This window comes from Hippocampus bargibanti, linkage group LG01, assembly GCF_051943395.1.
Source record: "Hippocampus bargibanti isolate YZ-2025 linkage group LG01, ASM5194339v1, whole genome shotgun sequence".
Classification (NCBI taxonomy): domain Eukaryota; kingdom Metazoa; phylum Chordata; class Actinopteri; order Syngnathiformes; family Syngnathidae; genus Hippocampus; species Hippocampus bargibanti.
Genome location: NC_142734.1, coordinates 21674519 through 21698461, shown reverse-complemented (window position 1 = coordinate 21698461; position 23943 = coordinate 21674519). Strand labels below are relative to the sequence as shown.

The window sequence follows — 23943 nt, the reverse complement described above, 5'->3', positions numbered from 1 at the left end:
CGGAGAAAATTACATGCAAACAGGGTCGGATATATCGATAGTCCCGGTTATATCGATATTTTTTCGGACTCCCTTGAATATCGATATAACGAGACTTTACTGTACTTCCAACCATATGCAAGCAGAGCCAGTGTCAATTTTAGAATCCATTATGTCCAATAAAACTATTAGCATTGTCGTGCGGCGAGACAGCAAGCAGGTGGAAAGTTGATAAAAGTTCACTCAGCCAGATGCAGGAAGGGTATTGTGATTGGCCATCAATCGCAAAGGTCATTTTGGTGGTGGGATAATCATGACTGTCACCATGAACACAAGTAATATCAGAATCAGAATCATCTTTATTGCCAAGTATGTAGAACACACAAGGAATTTGTTTCCGGTAGAACACGCTGCACTAGTATCGTCGTCAAAAAAACTGCTAAGTGGCACTATACAGTTCCATTTTGGCTACTTTTGAAAGAGTTCAAAGAGTTAATGGCTTGGGGGAAGAAGCTGTTTAAATGTCTGCTGGATTTGGTGCGCATGGATCGGTAGCGCCTGCCTGAGGGGAGTAGCTGGAAAAGGTGGTGGGCAGGGTGCGGAGGGTCCAGTAGGATTTTCCGCGCCCTAGTTTGGATTCTTGCAGTGTGCAAGTCCTCGAGAGTGGGTAGGGCGGTGCCAATGATTTTTTCCGCCGTCCTAACTGTCCGTTGAAGTCGGATTTTGTCCATTTTTGTGGCGGCCCCAAACCAAACGGTGATGGAAGAACACAGGATGGATATTTACAACTTGATCATAATTGAGTATGTCATTACTGACTAAACTCCCTTTGACTAATGTTTGATTGCTGCCTGTGTCGGCCAGTGCTTTTACCACTTTCCCATTTACCGTAACAGATGTTGTATGTCTATGTTTGCAATAATTTCCATTTGGAGAGCTTTCCTGCCCAGCTTTAGGAACTGAACAAAATTCTACGGCTCTGGGTTGGCGTACAGGACACACGGAAGCCTTGTGGCCACGTTGCTGACAATTAAAACAAATAAAGTCACCTCTAGGTTGAAACTTTCCAGACTGTCTCTGAGCCCCATTGTCAGCTTTACCCAAGTCTGCATGTTGAATGGTTTGAGGGCTCTCGTATTTCAGCTTTGCAGATGGTCCCTTTTTCCTGTACGACTCCCGGTGTGCTGCTACGTAGCGCTCAGCCAACTCCGCTGCTTCTTCTCCAGTCTTAGGCTTGTGCTCCTTTACCCAGATGCGGACCTCAGGTTGAAGAACTCTCAGATACTGCTCCAGAATGACGACTTCTCCAATCTGATCCTTGCTGCGGTGATCAGGGCGCATCCACCTCCTGTAAAGTCCTTTCATTCGATTATAACTTTCTGTGACAGTGCTTTTTGAGGATAATGTTGACTCGATTGATAATCAAATGTCCATTCTTGCTTGTTGTGGAGCATCTGATTTCTTAATTGGTTGATTTGTTCAATCAACACCCCCTCTCTATCTTTAGAGTGTTGCATGAAAGTTCTGATTTCTTTCACCAATTCCTCTTCCTCGTCCCACCTTCTCCATCTCGGCTTCCTTTTATCTTTTCCACTACAGCAAGGCGTAACGATCCCACCTTCTTCATGCAGGGTGAAACGATCCCGCCACTGCCACCAATTGTCGTGCGGCGAGACAGCAAGCAGGTGGAAAGTTTATAAAAGTTCACTCAGCCAGATGCAGGAAGGGTATTGTGAGTTTTCTTTATTTGAAGTTGATATCAGTTTTCGGCAGACCCCAGGTAACACTGCTCTCCAGGTTGTCCTTTGTCCCTCTTCTTCCTCCTCGAAGTGACTCGCTCGGTCTGGCTTTAAAGGTGCTTCACCTGAGCTTCTGGCCAATCGGGTCCCAGCGGCAATTGGCCATTCCCAGGTGGTTGCAATCACCTTCTCAGAGTTAATGAGTGGTCGCCCAACTCTACTGTTTTGGATGGGGAGAAATGCGTACCTTTCTCCCATCCAAAATCCAAAAAACACAAAATTATTTAACATTTCTTTTGGCATCATGACAAGCATTAATGAGAAAAAAACGATGTGATCAACCAATCAATCTAATTGAAGTGCAGGATGCATCATAAGCAGCTCAAGATGAATATATCTCCTGGAAACGGTGGGCTTACTTCAGAATTGTATAAAACCTTTTCTGACCCTTTGGCTCCTTTCCTGCTCAATGTTTTTTTTCTGAAAGCATCTCAAAAGGCTCCCTCCCCTGTTCACTTTCTCAAGGTCTTATATCTCTCATTCCAAAACCAAAAAAAGACACATCATCTCTTGAAAACTGGCGCCCTATCTGCCTACTAAATACAGACTATAAAGTTTTAGCCTCCATCCTTGAAAACCGAATTAGAAAATCCTTACTGCATATAATTAGTGAAACACAGTCAGGCTTCTTGAGTAAAAGACACATTGCCAATGATGTTCGTCTTGTATTGGATATTCTTGATTATCAGGAACTTATTAACCACAATAGTTTTATTTTAGTTATCGATTTTTACAAAGCTTTTGACACTTTGGAACACCATTTTATTTTTCAATCACTTAATAAGTTTGGTTTTGGAAACTACTTTACTCAGGCTTTTAAGACACTGTACACCAACTGCAACTCCTCAATACTGCTTAAATATGGTACGCCTCCTCGCTTCAACGTCTCCCGTGGCATCCGTCAAGGTTGTCCTATTTCTCCCTATTTATTCTTACTTTCAGAACAAATCTTATCACTGTTGGTCACTGAAAGCGAGGTCCAAGGTATTGAAGTAGCGGGCAGGCAGGTTGTGATTAGCCAGGTGGCAGATGATACCACACTCTTCCTGAAAAATTCTAAGCAAATTCCAAAGGCCATAGCTCTGGTTAAAGAGTTTTCCAAAGTGTCAAGTCTCTCGCTTAATATAAATAAATGTGAGTTATTAGCTGTGAAATCATGTAATGAGTCTATGCTATACAACATACCTGTAAAAAAATCAAGTGGCGTACCTAGGTGTTGTCATAGCCAAAGAAGACGAAGGGTGTTGCCATCTGAACCTCTATCCAATAATTGATAAAACCAAGAAGCGCTTTAATCACTGGTTACAAAGGGATCTATCATTAAACGGAAGAATACTGCTAGCAAAAAGTGAGGGAATCTCTCCGTTTGTATATCCTACAATGGCTTTAAATGTGGATCCAAGCACATGTAAGACAATGGACAAAATAATGTATAACTTTGTATGGAAAAATAAAACTCATTATATAAGAAACTCTGTCATATCCAGGACGTTAAAGGAGGGAGGCCTAAATTTTTTGGACTTTACTTCTCTAAACTATACGTTTAAGATTAACTGGCTGCGTAATTATCTGTGTAGCCCTGATGCAATCTGGAATTTCATTCCAAAATCCATGTTTTCCTGACTTGGTGGTCTGTCTTTCTTGCTGAAATGTAATTATAAGGTTGAAAAATTGACTGTTAACCTATCAAAATTCCATAAACAAGTTTTATTAGCCTGGTGCCTAATGTATAACCATGCTTTCTCTCCACATTCATGCATGATCTGGAATAACTGTCATATTTTGTACAAAAACAAATCACTGTTTTTGTCGAGATGGATTGACTTGGGTATCATTTATGTAAAGCAACTTTTTAATACAAACAATGATTTAATGATCTATGCTGAGTTTCTCAATACACATCAAATCCCTGTGACCCCTAAGGACTTTGCCATCGTTATGGATGCCATCCCAAGTGGTATCATAAGCCTGTTCAAGGGTCACTCCGCTACTCCCGACAGACCACCGCCAATTCCAGTGACAGAAACTGCCCTGGGGAAACTCTGTTTCTCATCAATTGCTCGAAATCGGAACCGTGCAATTCGACATTTGTTTCAAAAATCTTTTGTGACGGTTCCCTACGTTGTTCATCACTGGAGAACGTATGTCCCAAATATCCCATGGGAAAAGGTTTGGACCCCCCCATATAAATTTTTCATCACAAACAAACAAAGAGAAATAACCTACAAACTTTTGCACCGGTGCTATCCTATTAAACATAAGATACGGTCCTTACAGGATATATCTTGTACATTTTGTGAAGCTGAGCCTGAAACTGCAACTCACCTCTTCTGGGCTTGTCCCGAAACTACTCGCTTCTGGAAACACTTTGTCAAATATGTTAAATGTAAAATCACTTCTCCGTTCATATTTCATCACGAAGACATGCTGTTTGGATATACAACAAGACCAACGATAAGACTCAATGAAATGTTGAAACCCCTGGCACCCCCCCCCCCTCTCTCTCTCTCTCTTCTATTTTTTTCTTCTCTCATCCTTTTCCTTTTTGTATAATGATTATCAGTCAGGAACTCTTTTTCCTGTGCGATCAGGTACTGTCTCTTACGCGATTATGTCACCTAATGTATGTTACTGTCTATTATGCGATTATGTCACCTAATGTATGTTGCCAACTATTTACAAAATATAAAGTATACAGAAAGATTTGCTGAGATACACCTCTGATTTACTTCTAGAAGCTCCACGAGCTATTCAAAACCAATGGTTTTGTTTACTTTTGTTGTGGTTTGTTTGCAGTGTTGTTTGTTTGTTTCTATTACTTTGTATGTTTGCATGCCGTTTGAATTAAAATAAATAAATACATCCTGAAGGGAGCTGGTCGCCATTTTTGGGTGCGACACCCCCCCCCCCCCCCCCCCCCGCCCGTTTGCCTCAAAATGACACCGAAAAAATTATTTAATCGATTGCAAACTTGTATGCTTTCCTCTTCAGAACTATTTGAATCATATTCATAACTGGACGTGTAACAAGAAAGCATATTCTACGAATCTGAGGCCATTGTTTTGATTTTTCAGCAATGCAGGACGTCTTGGCGTGACGTCACAAACTGGGGGCGGGACTTTCTGAAAATGCCCAATTCGCAGCTCAATTTTTTTTGCAGATTTTGGACACTTTAAGTCATTTTTATTGGTGTTTTGCATTTGAATAAAAAAAAATCATACTGCGTGTTCTGGGTATTTTAGATGCTATAAAACGTTTTCTGATGTCAGTTAAGAAACAAAAAAGTGACGTCGGTTGTCCTTTAAAATATCTATCCCAGGTATGGGCAAACTACGTATTATTGAGCTTGAATATTTCGTTGTGTAACTATGTTTTGAATGTTGAAAGTGATTCAATTTTTCAATAAATGTTGATTTCTTTAACTTTGCCCCTTCGATGGAAACTTATTAAAAAAAAGGGGCAATCTTGATAAATCACAGTGCATATGTTATTTTAATCTATTTCCATTTCCTCCTCCAAGTATCTGCGAAATAGTATGTAAACGCCATATCTTGCATATTCCTTGAGACAAATTTATTAACTGATAAAGGGATATTTTTCACATTTGAAAGACAGTTAATAAATTGGGTTGTAGTGTTCTTATTGTGCTATGAGGTTTGTACACACTACATTTAAAGGACAACCGGCATTTTTTTTGTTTCCCACTGACATCAGAAAAACGTTTTATAGCATTTAAAATACCCAAAACAGGCAGGCTGATATTTTTAGTTAAATGAAAAACACCAATAAAAATGACTTCAAAATGAATCCGGAAATGGCCAGTTTCAGAAGGTCCCACCCCCTTGTTCGTGACGTCACGCCAAGACGTCTTGCCTTGCTCGAGACTCAAAACAATGGCTTCAGATTCGGAGAAGATGCTTTCTTGTTACTCATCCAGTTATGAATATGATTCAAATAGTTCTGAAGAGGAAAGCATAAATGTTTGCAATTGATTCAAGGAGTCCTCCCATATCAATTCGAGTCGTCAATGACAGCAATGTAGCACCGAGAAAATGCAGAAGATTGCGCCCAAGATCCGTTGGAAATGGGCTGATTTGTCAGCTGGGAATTTGTGTCAGCGAATATCAAATAGTTGTCTTGGTGCAACACACAACAATTCACCATGGTGTTATTTATGTGTTTTCCTTCTAATTTCGCCATCAACACGGATCAACACGAAGTTTTCAGACCAAACAAAGTACCCAAAATGCAATGTGTGTCGCTTTCTCGGTCAGGGGCGGTCCAAACGTGACGTCACATGGGGATCGTCATCAACTCGAAAACAAGACTTCATGAATATTCAATTCAAGTCTTAGAACGTAAACTAAAGCTATATGCTGTGGAATCTTTGTAAAATACACTCAGTCAAAGTCATTTGAAATGATTTTATAAGTTATGGACATAACTTGTACGGAGGCGTCGGTTGTCCTTTAATGCTTTGGATTTAGTATTTCCGGCCCAAACACTCCCTCCAAATGCTCCTGGCCCGGCCCCTCTGTCAAATTTTAGAACCCAATGCGGCCCGCGAGTCAAAAAGTTTGCCCACCCCTGATTTATCCAATGACACTTGCTCTCACTCCCATAGCCACAGAACTAGATTTCACAGCCTCCTTATTCTTTATATCTCAGTACGTCGATCGTGATCGACCAATCAATTTCCATGGTACTATTCGTAGAGCGCAAGACAAGGTGATGTGACATTAACAGCAACTGACGCTTAACAAATCAAGTGAAGTTCTTTTGAAGAAAAAAAACTAAACGTCAGCCAATCAGCCATCCCTTTATTTGATTGATACACCGCAGAACCAATCAAATGACATCTCATTGAGAGACTCACTGTGAGGTCAAACAACGCCCCTACGTTGCAAAGTGAACAAGGATATCGTTAGTTACATCCTAATTTTTCGCTCGGTTTTCCCCTTAAACGTAAGATAGAGTATAAAAAAGTGGGAGAGCTGGAGTAAGAAGGAAAAACGTATCACTTTCATACGAAATGAGAGGAGGCCTTTTTTCACTATGACATTTTCAAGTGCGGTTGTCTCGTCTGCCAGTTATCAGAGTGAATTCAGGTAATGGCAAACCATTAACATAATTATGTTGTTATGCAACATATGCGGATATACATCAACATAAATTGCAATAATCTTCACTATATTTCTCAATAAATATAATGAGTAGATCGTTTTGACTTGGTCATTTCAAAAGTAGCTCCCTTGCTGAAAAAAGTGTGAGCACCCCTGCCCTAGCCAGATCAGACACTCGCACACCTCCTTCATATTTTGCTATTATTTCTTTCTTAAATGCAATAGTTGTACGCACTACTTTTCTTTTTTCACTTGTAGCAGCACTTACTTTCTTTGGAGGCATGATTAGGGGCTAAAACTCTTCGTACACCTATATTAAACGCGAGAACAAAACGCAGCACGTCCGCAAGCGACAACAGTTGGTCACGAAGCGAGCGATACATCCGTACGCCGCTCAGCATCCCACCCTCGCGTAAGCACTCACGCGTCGTACCGGCGTTCCAACTCTGATTGTTGTTCGAACTACTATTAGTTTTAATTCTGAGCCAATCCTTCACTCTCAGGTTTTTTCATGTCGTCTTGGCAGTGAACAGGAGACAGCACTGTCGATTGTTGATCCAGTTAATGTTCAGGTGGAGCTGTGTGGCAGCCCAACTTACCAAAGTAGCTCTGGTCTACTTGATGCGTTCAGCGTGGAAGACATCCCGCCTTTGCTGGAGGTTGGGAATTTAGCATCAATTTTTCAAATGTACTAATAAAAGCTGTGGATCATAAATACAGTAAGTGGGAGATATTTAGTGGGATGTATTGTTTTCTGTGTTCAGATTTTTACTGAAGCTTCCCTTATTTTTTTTTAACTGTTCATCTTTATTTTCATCAAATATAATGTGATGAAAGTGTTTACATGAAATACAGTGACTTGGCCCTGTTAATTGTCTATGAACATAAATACTGGTCTGTGACCGTGCAGATCCATTTTCCTGTTTTGGACATCCGTCTATCTTACAATGACATACAGCTGTTCTTGGCCATTGCCAAATCCATCCCTTCTCTAAATCATCCATCGCCATGTGACACTGTGCCTCTTGATACACCCAAAGACTCTTACAAGAAGAAAACTCTCGCCCACATCGGTATGTAAAGGCCTGTGTCTGGAATGTTTCACTCACTCCATTTTGTTTCAGTTACTCCAATAATATTTCTCAACTATTGATGGCTTTGCTCAATGAATCATTTGGTTAAATGTTTCAACCAAACAATTTTCAGTATGCCACATTTAAAAAGTATTTATTTTCCACAGAAGGGCAGTTGATTCATTTACAAGATCTTGGGTTCAGGAAAGAGGACTGTAAAAAAGCCCTCATCCTTTGCAAAGGTGAATCCGACCTCTGAGTCATTCACTACTGTAGCTCCAGTGTTGTTTTGATTAAACCTACTTTGTGTCTCTAAGGTCACCTGGATCTGGCTACAACGTGGCTGTTGGAGAATGCTGAGAACATTGCAGGCCAGTCCAGAGAACGTTCCAGAACCGTATCTGGTTCTTCTAGCCAGACTGCTACTTTGTCTGGTATAGAAGTAAAAACAGACAGCATCTGCATTTGTTTCATAGATGACTGTTTAGACTGTGACATACCACTTGCTGAGCTCACGTTCTCCAGTAAGTCTGATTTACTTATGATACAAAACCGATGAATTGTAATCAATTATCCATATTGGTTTTATCTATGACTAAATCATCAATAGTTGTAGATTGGATTGTATTGGATTAGATTGGATTTAGCTTTATTAGTCATGCAGTGGAGAAATGTAGCCACAAGGGGGCACAAGCCAGTGTCTTATTGTGTCGGCCCCAAGCCCGGATAAATACAGAGGGTTGTGTCAGGAAGGGCATCCGACGTAAAAAAAAATTGCCAAAACAAATATGCAAATCAAACCTATGAATCCCATACCGGATCGGTCGAGGCCTAGGTTAACAACGGCCGCCATTGGTACTGTTGACCTTCAGGGTGCCAGTGGAAAATGGACTACTGTTGGTCGAAGAAGGAGAGGAGGGAGGTGTGCCCGGAGGACAAGAGAGAAATGGAACGCCAAGAGTATAGAACTAAGAGTAGGAACTTTGAATGTAGGAACAATGACATGTAAAGGTAGCGAGCTGGTTGACATGATGCAGAGAAGGAAGGTAGACATACTGTGTGTCCAGGAGACCAGGTGGAAAGGGAGCAAGGCTAGAAGCTTAGGGTCAGGGTTCAAGTTGTTCTATCATGGTGAAGACAGAAAGAGAAATGGAGTTGGGGTTATCTTAAAAGAGGAGTTTGTTAGGAATGTCTTAGAAGTAAAAAGAGTATCAGAATGATGAGTCTGAAACTAGAAATTGAAGGCGTGGTGATGTTCAATGTTGTTTGTGGGTATGCCCCACAAGTAGGATGTGAGCTGGCGGAGAAGGAGAAATTTTGGTTGGACTTTGATGAAGTCATACAGAACATCCCGAGAAGTGAGAGTGTTGTAATTGGTGGAGACTTCAATGGACATGTTGGTGCAGGAAACAAAGATGATGAGGAGGTGATGGGCAGGTTTGGACTCCAGATGAGGAACGCTGAAGGACAGATGGTGGTTGACTTTGCTAAGAGAATGAAAATGGCTATTGTGAATACTTTCTTTCAGAAGAGACAGGAACATAGGGTGACCTATAATAGTGGAGGCAGAAGTACACAGGTAGACTACATTTTGTGTCAACGGCGCCATCTAAAGGAAATTACTGCAAAGTAGTGGTTGGTGAGAGTGTAGCCAGACAGCATGGGTTGGTGGTGTGTAGGATGATGCTGGCAGTGAGGAAGATGAAGAAACCAAAGGCTGAAGTGAGGACAAAATGGTGGAAGTTGAAAAAGGAAGAGTGTTGCATGACATTTAGGAAGGAGGTAAGACAAGCACTGGGTGGGCAAGAGGTCCTTCCAGATGACTGGCAAACTACAGCGAACATAATCAGAGACACAGGTCGGAAAGTAGTTGGTGTATCGAGTGGAAGAAAGGTAGATAAGGAGACTTGGTGGTGGAATGGGGAGGTGCATGAGTGTATACAGAGAAAGAGGTTAGCAAAGAAGTGGGACACTGAGAGGACGGACGAGAGTAGACAGCAGTACAAGGAGATGCAGCGCACGGTTAAAGTAAAGGTGGCAAAGGCCAAACAAGAGGCCTATGATTACTTGTATGCTCGGTTGGACAGCAAGGAAGGTGAGACTGATCTTTACAGGCTGGCGAGACAGAGAGACAAAGACGGTAACGAATAAAGTTGATGAGCCATACAATGGAACTCTGGGAAAGAGTAGTTGAAGTTAGACTAAGAGCAGAAGTGAACATTTGTGAGCAGCAGTATGGCTTCATGCCAAAAAAAAAAAGAGTACGACAGGTGCAATGTTTGCTTTAAGAATGCTGATTGAGAAGTACAGAGAAGGTCAGAAGGAATTGCATTGTGTCTTTGTAGATCTAGAGAAAGCGTATGACCGGGTGCCCAGAGAAGAGCTGTGGCATTGCATGAGGAAGTCTGGAGTGACGGAAAAGTATGTCAGAGCGATGCAAGACATGTATCATGACTGTAAGACAGTTGTGAGGTGTGCTGTTGGTATGACTGAGGAATTCAAGGTGGGGGTGGGACTGGGGTCAGCTCTGAGCCCCTTCTTGTTTGCTATGGTGATGGACAGGCTGACAGACAATGTTAGACAAGAATCTCCTTGGACCATGATGTTTGCAGATGACATTGTGATCTGTAGCGAGAACAGGGAACAGGTGGCGGAGAAACTAGAGATGTGGAGATATGCCCTGTAAAGGAGAGGAATGAAGATCAGTCGAAGCAAGACGGAATATATGTGTGTGAATGAGAGGGATCCAAGTGCAAGAGTGATGCTACAGGGGGAAGAGATAAAGAAGGTGGAGGATTTTAAGTACAGTAAAGTCTCGTTATATCGATATTCAAGGGAGTCCGAAAAAATATCGATATAACCGGGACTATCGATATATCCGACCCTGTTTGCATGTAATTTTCTCCGTGCCTGCATAGAAATAGTATCGATATAACCGGGACTATCGATATATCCGATATCGATATAACGAGACTTTACTGTACTTTGGGTCAACTGTCCAGAGCAATGGAGAGTGTGGAAAAGAGGTGAAGAAGCGTGTCCAGGCAGGCTGGAGCGGCTGGAGAAAAATGTCAGGTGTGATGTGTGACAGAAGGGTTTCAGCTCGGATGAAAGGAAAATGTATAAAACCGTGGTCAGACCAGCCATGATGTTTGGACTGGAGACAGTGCCACTGAAGAAAAGACAGGAAGCAGAGCTGGAGGTAGCAGAGCTGAAGATGTTGAGGTTTTCTTTGGGAGTGACCAGGTTGGATAGGATCAGGAATGAGTACATTAGAAGGACAACTCATATTAGAGGCGTTGGAGAGAAAGTCAGAGAGGCCAGACTGAGATGGTTTGGACATGTCCAGAGGAGAGAGAGTGACTATATAGGGAGAATGATCCTGAGCCTTGACCTGCCTGGCAGGAGACCGAGAGGAAGACCGAAGAGGAGGTTTATGGATGTGGTCAAAGAGGACATGAAGGTAGCTGGTGTGAGAGAAGAGGATGCACAAAACCGGGATAGATGGAGGACATTGATTCGCTGTGGCGACCCCTGAGGGGAAAAGCCGAAAGGAAAAGAAGAAGTCTTGCAGTGGAGAAATTTACATTTCATAGCCGCAAAGTTATGAAAGGAAGATGAAAAATTGTCTTCGGCCAGTACCCTATGATTGATTAGTTTCTGTCTGAAATCAGATGGGATATGCTCGAGCTCTCTTGCGACGCTATTAAATAATTTTGTTTCATGAAAACAGGGTTGTAAGGCAAAGGAATAGTGACATTTCTAGAACCTTATGGGTTCAAGTCCAATGTGTCACCTGCATACTTGTGTGTTATTATAGGGCTTAACGTGTTGCAGCGTATTGGTTCCATCCAAGAAGGCAATGCCAGCTTTAGTCTCGCAGGAGACTACTACAACCGAGAACTGGCAGGTACAACATTGGAAAATTTATCATTATTTATTGATTGATGTTTTTTTAACATTTGAAATAAAATTAATTTCAGACCAAATTTTATAACGGCATTGTGAAGTCTTGTCGTCAACATTCATGTTTCACATCTTTGTGGCACACTGCACTAAAGAGTCTGTGTATATTCTGTATATATTATAGCATGCTACATTTGAATGGCTCATGTGTTTTGTGTATGATAGGCTGGGAGCCATTTATCGAGCCTTGGCCCTGCATCCTTTCCTGGCAGAAGCAAGAAGCAAGCCGATTACATCCTCCCCGTCTCAAGATGGGTGTTAAAGCCAAGCAGCGACTTGATGTCAATATCACCTCTGTACTATTGGGTGAGTCAAACTAACATCCTATTGATTGCTTAAAAATACCATTTGAGTTACGGAATCGTGTTATTTATTTGTTGGTTTGTTTGTTGAAAAACTATTGTTTGGTTGATACAGAACAGTACAATACAACAAAAACCTCCTGGATAGCAGACTACTGCAACAAGGAAGAACAAAGCTGCCAATCTTCACCCACCTTGTCCTGGATAGGCTCTTCTGTTGACCCACCAAGCATTGGACAGAGTGAGTTGCAACAGAATTAAGTGGATTAGAAAATAAAAGTTGAGGATTTTTGCCTCGCAGTTCTGAGATTGCGAGTTTAAATTGGATTTTCCAATCACATTCCCACCCCAAAATGCTTTTTCGCATCACTGAATGCTCCAAATTGTCCATTGTTTTGAATATGAGTGTGAATGCTTATATATCTCTGTCCTAAAATTGACTGGGAACAATTCCAGCCTTTTCCCACCCAGCACGTTCACTCGGACCCCTGATGAAGATAAGATTTGTTTTACGTGTATTTTCTCAGGTGCTCCCCTCTGCCACCTTCGAACTCGGAGCACTGCCAGCTTGACCAGTTTCGATCAGCAACCTGACTCCAAAGGTACATTTCAGAATTTTATGATAATCTCTTGTGGCAACACGTACCGTTGCAGTTCTTGTCTTTTGTTTTTTTTATACAATTTCTGTTTACAGCGGGAGTAAAACTTTCCAAGAAGAGGCAGCCGTTTGTGCCATATGCTCTCCGCAACCATACAGGATGTACAATGTGGTTTGCCACTCTGACTACAACCCCTACAAGGTGCCTATTTCCATGCACCCATACAGTCGATTGTCATAATGTACTCAAATGTGTCCAAATCAAAGCTACCTGCTGCAGAATATCTTGATTATTTAGCCAATGGACTAACATGTAGGCCCATGGCCATGTGTAGTGTGTTACTTCAAGATTACGATTGATTTACCTGAAGGAAAGGGATAAAAATTCTGAAAATGAAATAACCACTCATCCGTCCATCTTCTTGAAATGTTTCTTTCAGAGTGGCACTTTCTCACAGCAGTAGTGCAGACTCTATTGGTGACATCCACGGTCCAGGCAATGATGATAGCCTGAATGTCAGTCAGTGGCGAGAGGTGTTTCCCGGGGAGGAGATTCCGTTTGAGTTTGAAGCTCGAGAGAAACTTCGCCATAGGTATATTTCCGAGCAATGTTTGTCACTGATATATGTATTGCATAGACAAATAGTTTCAACGGACAGTTAGGACGACGGAAAAAATCATTGGCACCGCCCTACCCACTCTCGAGGACTTGCACACTGCAAGAATCCAAACTAGGGCGCGGAAAATCCTACTGGACCCTCCGCACCCTGCCCACCACCTTTTCCAGCTACTCCCCTCAGGCAGGCGCTACCGATCCATGCGCACCAAATCCAGCAGACATTTAAACAGCTTCTTCCCCCAAGCCATTAACTCTTTGAACTCTTTCAACAGTAGCCAAAATGGAACTGTACAGTGCCACTTAGCAGTTTTTTTGACGACGATACTAGTGCAGCGTGTTCTACCGGAAACAAATTCCTTGTGTGTTCTACATACTTGGCAATAAAGATGATTCTGATTCTGAAATAGTAGTTACCAATGTAATTTTAATGAAAACTTGAGGCTGCAGTAGTAGCCCTGCATGGTAAGTCTGTGCCTCTCCTGTAAAACCTACAAATTGTAATTTCTTCCTAATGCAGGCACACTCATGAGCTGAAGCTGCACCAGCTGCTTGTCCGAGTGTGTGGGTGGGAGCAAGTAAAGCCTGTGTCCGTAGACAAAGTTGGAATTTTCTTCCGTTATGCGGCTCCAGACAGGAACAATGCATCTAACATTGTAAGCAAACATTGACCTCAAAATCAAGTTTTGTCAGCTCATGTTTAAATTAATTCCATTTGCCCTGACCCCAACACTTGCTTCACTTTCACAGGTTGGAAGTCCTATCAGCAGGACTAACATAATTCATCCGCACGTCTACGTAAGTCCCATGTTAAGTCACCGAGAAAATACCGATCATCAAACTATAATTTGTCAATTGACCTTTTTTGTAAGTGCAAAAAAACTTATTTAAGGAAAATTAGATTTTGTACAGTTGTAAGGCATATTGAACCAATGCTAAGAAAAGAATAACATCAGCTAATCCTGAAAAGGTTATATGGGACATAACGAATGGTACTGTGTTGTCTTTAGTGCGAACACTGATTTAGAGAACATTTATGTCATTCTATCTTATTTCTTGATGCAGACCAATGTTGTTAATTGCTCTTGAGCCGTGAATTACCCCAGCTGCTTGGTTGTACTACTCTTATGTGAATGTGCAGTTTGATGTGATTTTTTATAACCAGAGGAACTCCAAGAACAATATATAAATTATATTCAGAATCTGTATCTGAGTAGACAATATTTAAGATTTCAAACATTTACCAGTAACTCAATTATCTTTCACCTAATGACGCCTATATATATATATATATATATATATATATCATCTCATCTCATTTTCCGTAACGCTTATTCCTCATTAGAGAGTGACGTTGTATGTCTTTGTGTGCCCTGCGATTGGCTGGCAACCAATTCAGGGTGTCCCCCGCCTCGTGCCCGAAGACAGCTGAGATAGGCTCCAGCAACCCCCGCGATCCTAATGAGGAATACGCGGTACGAAAAATGAGATGATATATATATGTATATGTATGTGTGTGTGTGTGTGCGTGTGTGTGTGTGTGTGTGTGTGTGTGTGTGTGTGTGTGTGTGTGTGTGTGTGTGTATGTATGTATATATACAGTAAAGTCTCGTTATATCGATATTCAAGGGAGTCCGAAAAAATATCGCTATAACCGGGACTATCGATATATCCGACCCTGTTTGCATGTAATTTTCTCCGTGCGTGCATAGAAATAGTATCGATATAACCAGGACTATCGATATATCCGATATCGATATAACAAGACTTTACTGTATATTGTGATGTCACGAGAGGCTGTGTCCTGGAGGGCAAATACATCCCCCTAAGATGGCTCCACCCAGAGAGAGTCTTGGCCCCATCTGGTGGAAGGCAGCAATTAAAACCACACACCTGCAGCTGATCAGGGCGGGATTGGCAGGCAAGGCTCTTAAGGCAGAGAGCCTCTGAGTGTGCAGCTTGGGGAAAAACAAGCTTGATTGCTGTGCTCTGTGAAGAAGTTGATTGCTGCGTGGAACTCATTGCCAGTTGGGACCACACGACAGGACACTGGATTTGGACCTTGCTAAGGTGGCTAGGCTACATGAGGAGGACGTCAAGAGGGGTGAGGCCTAGAGACTCTTGGAAAAGAACTCCGTCTTCAGTTTTAGCCTCAGAAGAGACTTTATTTTGATTTAAGTATTGGAAGAGACACTATTCAAACCTTTGTTGCTTGTGAATCCCCCCTGAAACCTTTGATTAAAACCTTTGTTTGTATCCAAACCTGTCGTCCATTGCACTTCTTGTCCTGTCCCGCTGAGAGCCAGCCTCTCATGATATCACATATGGTGGAGGATACGGGCACTGGACAAGCGTTAGTAAGTGCATGGACATTGATGGTTTGTGTTATGGTTTTTCTAAATTGAAAATATCCTCAATTACAAAAAAAAAAAAAATAGAGGACATTTTGAAAACCCTGCTTGCAAGTCAGGAAGCCCAATATCAGGCCAATTTGGCTCTCCTGGAGGAGCAAAGGAGAGCCAATGAACTGAAGGCAGAGGAATTGCTCTTGCAAAAACAAATGGCCGCCAAGAACATGCTCCGGGTGAAGGCGGGGGATTTTTTAGCCAAGATGGGGGTGACGGATGATATTGAGGCGTACCTACATACATTTGAAGCAACAGCCACTCGAGAAAAGTGGCCCAAGCAGCAGTGGGTGGGATTGCTTGCACCCTTCCTGCCAGGGGAATCGCTGAATGCTGTCCTGGACTTGACCGCAGACAGAGCAGAAGACTATGACTATTTAAAAGCTGAAATTCTCAGCAGACATGGGCTCACCAAGTTCGGGATGGCACAGCGCTTCCACACCTGGACTTTCCAGCCAGACCAACCTCCACGGGCACAGATGCACGAATTGGCCCGCATCACACGGAAGTGGCTGGAACCGGAAAGGAGCACGGCAGCTGAGGTGGTCGAGGCCATTGTCGTGGATCGCTACTTACGAGCCCTGCCCTATGAGGCAAAAAGGATAATCAGTCAGCAGTCGCTGACTACTGCGTGTCAAACAGTGGCAGCGGTGGAGCAGTACCAGGCCACAGCGGAGATGCTGCGAACGACCAAGAGGGAAACCGGCAACACATCCCCACCCCGGACTGAAATGGCCCGCCCAAAGTTGCCCAAGCCCGCCAACACAGCCAAGATTGCTCCAGGTAGTGTCAGAAGTCCACCCAGGTAGTGGCGGACGCCCAGTGGCACCGAAACCAGACGATGCTACAGATGCGGAGAGACGGGACACATCTCATGGCAGTGTGGAAAACCAACGGAAGAGTCCATGCCGACCGCTGACTCTTCCAGTGCCCACCCTGCTCACGATGCCTCCCTCCTGGGGGGTAGTGAAAGCTCACTAACAAGACCCCCCACCTGTCCAGTGACGGTGAATCAACAGGATGTTGAAGCCCTGCTGGACTCCGGAAGCCTGGTCACCTTGGTGCGCCAAACGCTGGTGGATCCAACCTGTTCGTCTCCAGAGAAAACCCTTCCAGTCCCCTGCGTCCACGGAGACACCAGAGAGTACCACACTACTGAACTCACCATGACCACAACCAAGGAAATCATCCGCACGGTAGCCGGTGTGGTTGAATCTCTCCCTGTCCCCCTCCTGATTGGACGCGATTGCCCGGCCTTTCACCCCCTGTGGAGAGAGACACAGGAGAGACTGGCCCGACTACCTAGGAAGGGGAGAGGTAAGACGCGTGTAGTGAATACCCAAGCCTACCCCTCTGATTCACTCTCCCCAGCCTGTGCCCTCCTAGGGACAGCAAATGCACCACCGGAGACGGAGTCTGGCCCAGAGACCGCCGAGGAAACTCCAGCCCCAGAAAATCTCCCGGCTTCCAGTAGTGATGAGAACCCAAGGACTCAGAAGCTGCCTCCTCTAACAGGCCGGTATGGTACAGGCCAGTTACAGGATCCTACCCTTGCCAACGCCATGAAGAATGTGCAGGTTTTAGAGGGTGTAGTACTGGGGGAAAGGACAAGCCCCACATACCCCCATTTTGGGGTTGATCGGGGGCTATTATACCAGGTGACGAAGCAAAATGGTGAAGTACGTGAACAACTTCTTGTACCACAACCACACCGAGCTACAGTACTGGACTTGGCACACACACACCTGCTAGGGGGACACCTAGGGGTCGAAAAGACAAAAAAGAGAATCTTGCAACGGTTCTTCTGGCCAGGGGTGCACAAGGATGTGGAGAACTATTGTCGTTCTTGCCCCGAGTGCCAACAGGTTGCGCCCAAGCCCTCATACAGAAACCCGCTCATTCCCTTACCCATCATTAAGACCCCTTTTCAGAGGCTTGGGCTGGACGTAGTCGGACCTCTACCAAAAAGTGCTAGGGGACACCAGTATATTTTGGTTATGATGGATTATGCTACTCGGTTCCCAGAAGCTGTTCCCCTCAGAAAGGCTACCACAAAGCAGATCGCAAAGGAACTGTTTGCTCTCGCCAGCCGGGTAGGGATCCTAAAGGAGATACTGACCGACCAGGGAAGCCCCTTTATGTCCAAGGTCATGAAGGACCTGTGTGCCCTGCTCAAAGTCAAGCAACTGAGAACCTCCATCTACCACCCACAGACAGATGGATTGGTAGAACGATTCAACAAGACACTCAAGGCCATGATGAGGAAAGTTATCAAAGAAAATGGCCGAAACTGGGATCAACTGCTCCCGTACTTGCTGTTTGCCGTGAGGGAGGTACCACAGTCTTCTACCGGTTTCTCACCCTTTGAGTTGTTGTACTCTTACAGACCCCGGGGACGGCTGGATATCGCCAAAGAGGCTTGGGAAGAGCAGCCGTGCCGACAACGTACCCTCATCGAGCATGTGGGGGACATGCGGGAAAGGATGAGGGCCATTTACCCGATAGTGCGAGAACACATGGAAGCCTCCTACAATAGACCTGCCCAGCCTCGAGAGTTCAAGCCAGGGGACAGAGTGCTGGTCTTGGTGCCAACCGTGGAGTGCAAGTTCCTGGCATCCTGGCAGGGGCCCTTTGAGGTCATCGAACGCGTGGGGGAGGTAAACTACAAGGTGAGGCAACCTGGTAAGAGGAAACCTGAGCAGATTTATCACGTTAACCTCCTAAAGAAGTGGTATGCCAGAGAGGCGCTGTTTAGTTGCCTACCCCCCAGCGAGGCGAAGGAACCGGCCAGAGAAGACGTCCAGATGGGTCCAAATTTGTCCCCACACCAACGCCAGATGACCCTCGAATTGGTTGAGCTTAACCAAGACGTCTTCTCCTCCATACCTGGACACACGGACGTGGTGCAACACGAGATACGCACCACACCTGGAAAAACGGTCCACCAACGTCCATACCGGGTGCCGGAGGCCCGTAAGGCAGCTATTCAGGAGGAGATATGGAAGATGCTGGAACTTGGAGTAGTTGAGGAGTCCCAAAGTGCCTGGGCAAGTCCGATCATGTTGGTTCCCAAGCCAGACGGGTCAATACGATTCTGCAATGACTATCGGAAGTTGAATGAGGTGTCTGAATTTGATGCGTACCCGATGCCTCGTGTTGATGATCTTATTGACTCCCTGGGGTAGGCACGCTTCATCACCACTCTCGACCTCACAAAGGGATATTGGCAGGTGCCCCTGACCCCGACATCAAAAGAGAAGACAGCCTTCGCCACACCTGAGGGACTCTTCCAATACACCAGGCTCCCGTTTGGTCTCCATGGAGCACCCGCCACGTTTCAGCGCCTAATGGATCGGATTCTCACCCCACACAAGAGGTACGCAGCAGCAGACTTGGATGATGTTGTCATACAGAGTCCTGACTGGGAGAGTCACTTACCCCGAGTGCAAGCTGTGATTGACTCCCTCAGAAAAGCAAGTCTCACAGCAAACCCGAAAAAGTGCAGGTTGGCATTTGGCGAAACCAACTACCTGGGCTACACTATAGGACGGGGGCTGGTGAAGCCTCAAGAAGCAAAACGGGCTATACAAGATTGGCCCCAACCCCTTACCAAGAAGCAGGTGAGGTCGTTCTTAGGCATGGCTGGCTACTATAGACGCTTTATCGCTGACTTTGCTACTATAGCAGCCCCCATGACAGAATTGACGCCAAAAAAACACTCCAGATTGGTGAAATGGAACCCAGAGGCCGAAATGGCCTTCGCCAATCTAAAACAGGCACTGTGTTCCAGTCCGATCCTGGTGGCACCAGACTTCAGCAAGGACTTCATGGTGCAAGCGGATGCATCAGAAGTTGGTCTGGGGGCTCTACTCTCGCAAGTACATGGAGGAGAGGAACATCCCATCCTGTACCTTAGCAGGAAGCTGTTGCCCAGTGAAAAGAACTATTCCACAGTAGAGAAGGAGTGCCTTGCCATCACATGGGCGCTGGAGTCATTGCGCTTCTATCTCCTGGGAAGACGTTTCACAGTCGTCTCTGATCATGCTCCTCTCCAATGGATGGCCCGGAACAAGGAGACCAACAGCAGAGTAACCAGGTGGTTCTTGAGTCTGCAGGCCTTTAACTTCTCTGTTGTCCACAGGGCTGGCAAGCGCCAAGGCAATGCGGATGCCCTCTCCCGAAGGGAGGCCTCCCTGGCCTGTTTCGCATCCTTCACCCGGCCGAGGACGTCGGTCTCAAGGAGGGGGGGGATGTGTGATGTCACGAGAGGCTGTGTCCTGGAGGGCAAATACATCCCCCTAAGATGGCTCCACCCAGAGAGAGTCTTGGCCCCATCTGGTGGAAGGCAGCAATTAAAACCACACACCTGCAGCTGATCAGGGCGGGATTGGCAGGCCAGGCTCTTAAGGCAGAGAGCCTCTGAGTGTGCAGCTTGGGGAAAGACAAGCTCGATTGCTGTGCTCTGTGAAGAAGTTGATTGCTGCGTGGAACTCATTGCCAGTTGGGACCACACGACAGGACACTGGATTTGGACCTTGCTAAGGTGGCTAGGCTACATGAGGAGGACGTCAAGAGGGGTGAGGCCTAGAGACTCTTGGAAAAGAACTCCGTCTTCAGTTTTACCTCAGAAGAGACTTTATTTTGATTTAAGTATTGGAAGAGACACTATTCAAACCTTTGTTGCTTGTGAATCCCCCCTGAAACCTTTGATTAAAACCTTTGTTTGTATCCAAACCTGTCGTCCATTGCACTTCTTGTCCTGTCCCGCTGAGAGCCAGCCTCTCATGATATCACAATCCTGTCGTCCATTGCACTTCTTGTCCTGTCCCGCTGAGAGCCAGCCTCTCATGATATCACAATATATCATGGTAAGATCAGAGCATTGTCATCAAATGGTGAGTATAGTTTAGCTTTTTTAATTGTTGCTGTGCTCATGACCATTTTGTGTTTGGGAGCCTTTTACTGAGCGTGTTGCTTGTTCTGTAGCCACAAAGGGACATAAGTCTTCTTGTGCCGGTCCCAAGCCCGGCCGGATGAATACAGAGGGTTGTGTCAGGAAGGGCATCCGACGTAAAAGCCGGGCCAAAACAAACATGCGTATCATACCTCTGAAGATGGAGGTTACTGATTCGCTGTGGCGACCCCTTGAAGGGAAAAGCCGAAAGGAAAAGAAGAGAAGTTTGACATTGCTCTGACTCTATAGTGTTAGAATGACATCATATCATACACTTTTTTTGTTAAACCTTTGAAGCTCCATCTGAGTTTGTGCATTGATGAAAATCCCTCAGTTCTCAGCGCTGCCTCCGGTCAGAGTGGTCTTCTCCATCACAATGGAGGGAAGTGCCAGGAAGGTCATAACTGTCCGCTCAGCCCTTATTTTGAAGAATCGTCTGGATGTTCCCATGGAGATCAGACTTGACAGCCCCTCTGCTCCTGACAGTAGGCAACTGTTGTTCCGTGTTTCATGATTTACTGCATTAATTTTCAGTGTATACTCCTGTTTTGTGAAAATTTGCCTTATTACAGGTTCGGAGAGATCGCAGCAGAGAAATGACCACAAACGACTGTATATATATCAGTGACGTTTAATGATAGAAGGCACAGCAGTTCACAACATTTCCCATATGTTTAATGATAAAATACACAGCAGTTCACAATATTTCCCATCATGAGGAATTACGCTAGACACAAACTGTCACCTTTATGCCCCTACGTAAAGACTCCAACATCACAGTTTAGATCCAGAACCTTACCGTTGACAGAGGGCGGAGAGCCGGCAAACACCCCGGTAGAGTAATCTGGAAAACCGGAACGCTGGACACTCGTGCACAGTTCACAGCAGACTCTCACCGGTATTGACGAAACTCCCCATCTTATAGACCCACTCACGCGAAAACAAGTGGCCAGGTTGTCTTCGCTAGAAATGAGTCATTTCTCCCCCCTCCCTCAGCCCTGGGACCAGGTGCTCCAGAGAAACATGTTGTGTAAGATAGGCGTATGAGAAAAGGCAGTTCATGCAGGAAAATACAAAACATAGATAGGTCTGTGTAAGCTCTCAGTCGTACAGGAGTGGTCCATCGATGAGAAGGTTTCTTCAGCCGTCATCTGTACAAATTTGAAGGTTTCGGACGTTTCGCCTCCTATCCAAGAGGCTTCGTCAGCGAACTAAAGTCTGACTGGTCGTATCGGCCCTATTCATATATCCCTAATGTCCAGCCATAACTATTGCATTTAAGAAAGAAATAATCGCAAAATATGAAGGAGGTGTGCGAGTGTCTGATCTGGCTAGGGAATACAGCATGGCGAAATCTATGATCAGTACGATATTAAACAATAAGGAGGCTGTAAAATCTAGTGATGTGGCTGTGGGAGTGAGAGCAAGTGTCATTGGATAGATATTTTAAGAGAAAAGAACATCCTGTAGCCGAGTCATGAGTAGCTGTCACGTTCCGAGCGAGCATGACGGCAGCTGACTCGTCGGAACATAGTGGAATGTTTGGGATCACAAAGCAGGCGGCAGAGACGTATACTACCCAAGCAGGATTTTTATTCACAAATAAAAGAAAACACAGCGAGTAAGAAGGCAGGGGTTGATCCGACACGCGTACTACGCCAAAAAGCAAATGGCACACAAGAGTGCAAAATTACACAATCCCGGAAGATGACATAAATGTACGGGACGCAGGGAAAATACCTCGGACCGGATACACTCGTGCATCGAAGGAAGAGTCCAGGTACGGTGGCGAGTTGAATCAATCATCCGGCATTGGCGAGGTGATCGCGAACCGTATAAATGCCCCGTGTCCGTGATTAGAGAATTGACAGCAGGTGGAGAACGGCAGGGGAAGGCACATTTAATTGCACGTTTGCAAACTATTACCAAAGCAAGGATTTATTTACACAGTGCGATATTTTATATTCATATGCACAAAAGGGGCGGGCTGGTAGTCGAGTGGTTAGCACACCGGCTTCACAGTGCAGAGGTCGCCGGTTCGCATCCCGGTCTGGCCTCCCTGTGTGGAGCTTGCATGTTCTCCGCGTGGGCTTTCTCCGGGTCCTCCGGTTTCCGCCCACACTCCAAAAACATGCAAGGCAGGCAGATTGACCACTCCAAATTGTCCCAAGGTGTGAGTGTGAGAGTGACTGTTGTACGTTTTTGTGTGCCCTGCGATTGGCTGGCAACCAATTCAGGGTGTCCCCCGCCTCGTGCCAGACGACAGCTGAGATAGGCTCCAGCACCCCCCGCACCCCTAATGAAGAATAAGCGGTATGGATGGATGGATGGCTGCACAAAAGGGTCAGGTCTCTTTTGGCCATACCCTTGTCAAAATAACTACAAAGAACTGAATTGATTGTGCAAACTTCTGCCGTCTGCCGGGCACACATATTTCTCATCCACTGACAGTCAAGTTTCAGCCTTTACACAGTCTCAAGAGTTTTCTTTATCGTCATTTTATCCCTTTACTAAGTGTCTATTTGTGTCTACAGAACCGGTGGTATTGCCTCCAATTTTGCCTGGTCAGGCCTTGGCAGTTCCACTCCACCTGACATCATGGCGGCTCCAAGTGCGGCCCAAAGGCTTGGGCTTATTTTTCTGTAAAGTTCCAATCCACTGGACCAGTGTGGAGCGGCCCGGGGAGATAAGCAGCAGCAAGAGGGATTGCCAGTCTGCAGACTTTGATGACACTTTGAAGCGGAACTTCAGGTAACTTGGTTAACTCACATATTTTCCTCTAGTTTGATTTTCCATTACAGGTAGTTATGTCACCTAATTTCTCCGCACATCTCAAGGTTTTGTGTGGTCATAAAAAAGGAAAACTACCCGGACCAGCAACCTGCCAAAAGGGTCTCTGGTACAAATCAGATCTATCGACAGCCAGGTCATACAATCTATCTGTTGCCCACCATGGTGCTGGCCAACCTGCTACCTTGTGACCTCAACTACTACGTGAAGGGGACACCCATCAAAGGCTCACTGAAACCAGGAAAAGAAGCTGTGCTTAATGCTGTGGACACCTCACAGAACATGGAGCTAGGTCGGAGAGCAGCCCACCACTAGCATTAGCATTCATAAAACATTTT

General features: G+C 44.9%; 1 protein-coding gene across 2 annotated transcripts in view; it reads left to right on the top strand.

Moving 5' to 3' along the window:
* The window catches only part of vps13d (vacuolar protein sorting 13 homolog D), an 87811-nt gene that overhangs the window by 33825 nt on the left and 30043 nt on the right, over nt 1-23943 (top strand). For both annotated transcript variants that reach the window (XM_089003801.1, XM_089003792.1), the window contains 15 exons: nt 7405-7560; nt 7812-7974; nt 8142-8216; nt 8292-8498; nt 11795-11884; nt 12106-12246; nt 12358-12483; nt 12770-12844; nt 12937-13042; nt 13281-13433; nt 13977-14112; nt 14207-14254; nt 21150-21300; nt 23350-23566; nt 23653-23897. In XM_089003801.1, coding sequence (XP_088859927.1) covers nt 7405-7560; nt 7812-7974; nt 8142-8216; nt 8292-8498; nt 11795-11884; nt 12106-12246; nt 12358-12483; nt 12770-12844; nt 12937-13042; nt 13281-13433; nt 13977-14112; nt 14207-14254; nt 21150-21300; nt 23350-23566; nt 23653-23897 — 2089 coding nt within the window. The remainder of the gene's footprint in view (nt 1-7404; nt 7561-7811; nt 7975-8141; nt 8217-8291; nt 8499-11794; nt 11885-12105; nt 12247-12357; nt 12484-12769; nt 12845-12936; nt 13043-13280; nt 13434-13976; nt 14113-14206; nt 14255-21149; nt 21301-23349; nt 23567-23652; nt 23898-23943) is intronic.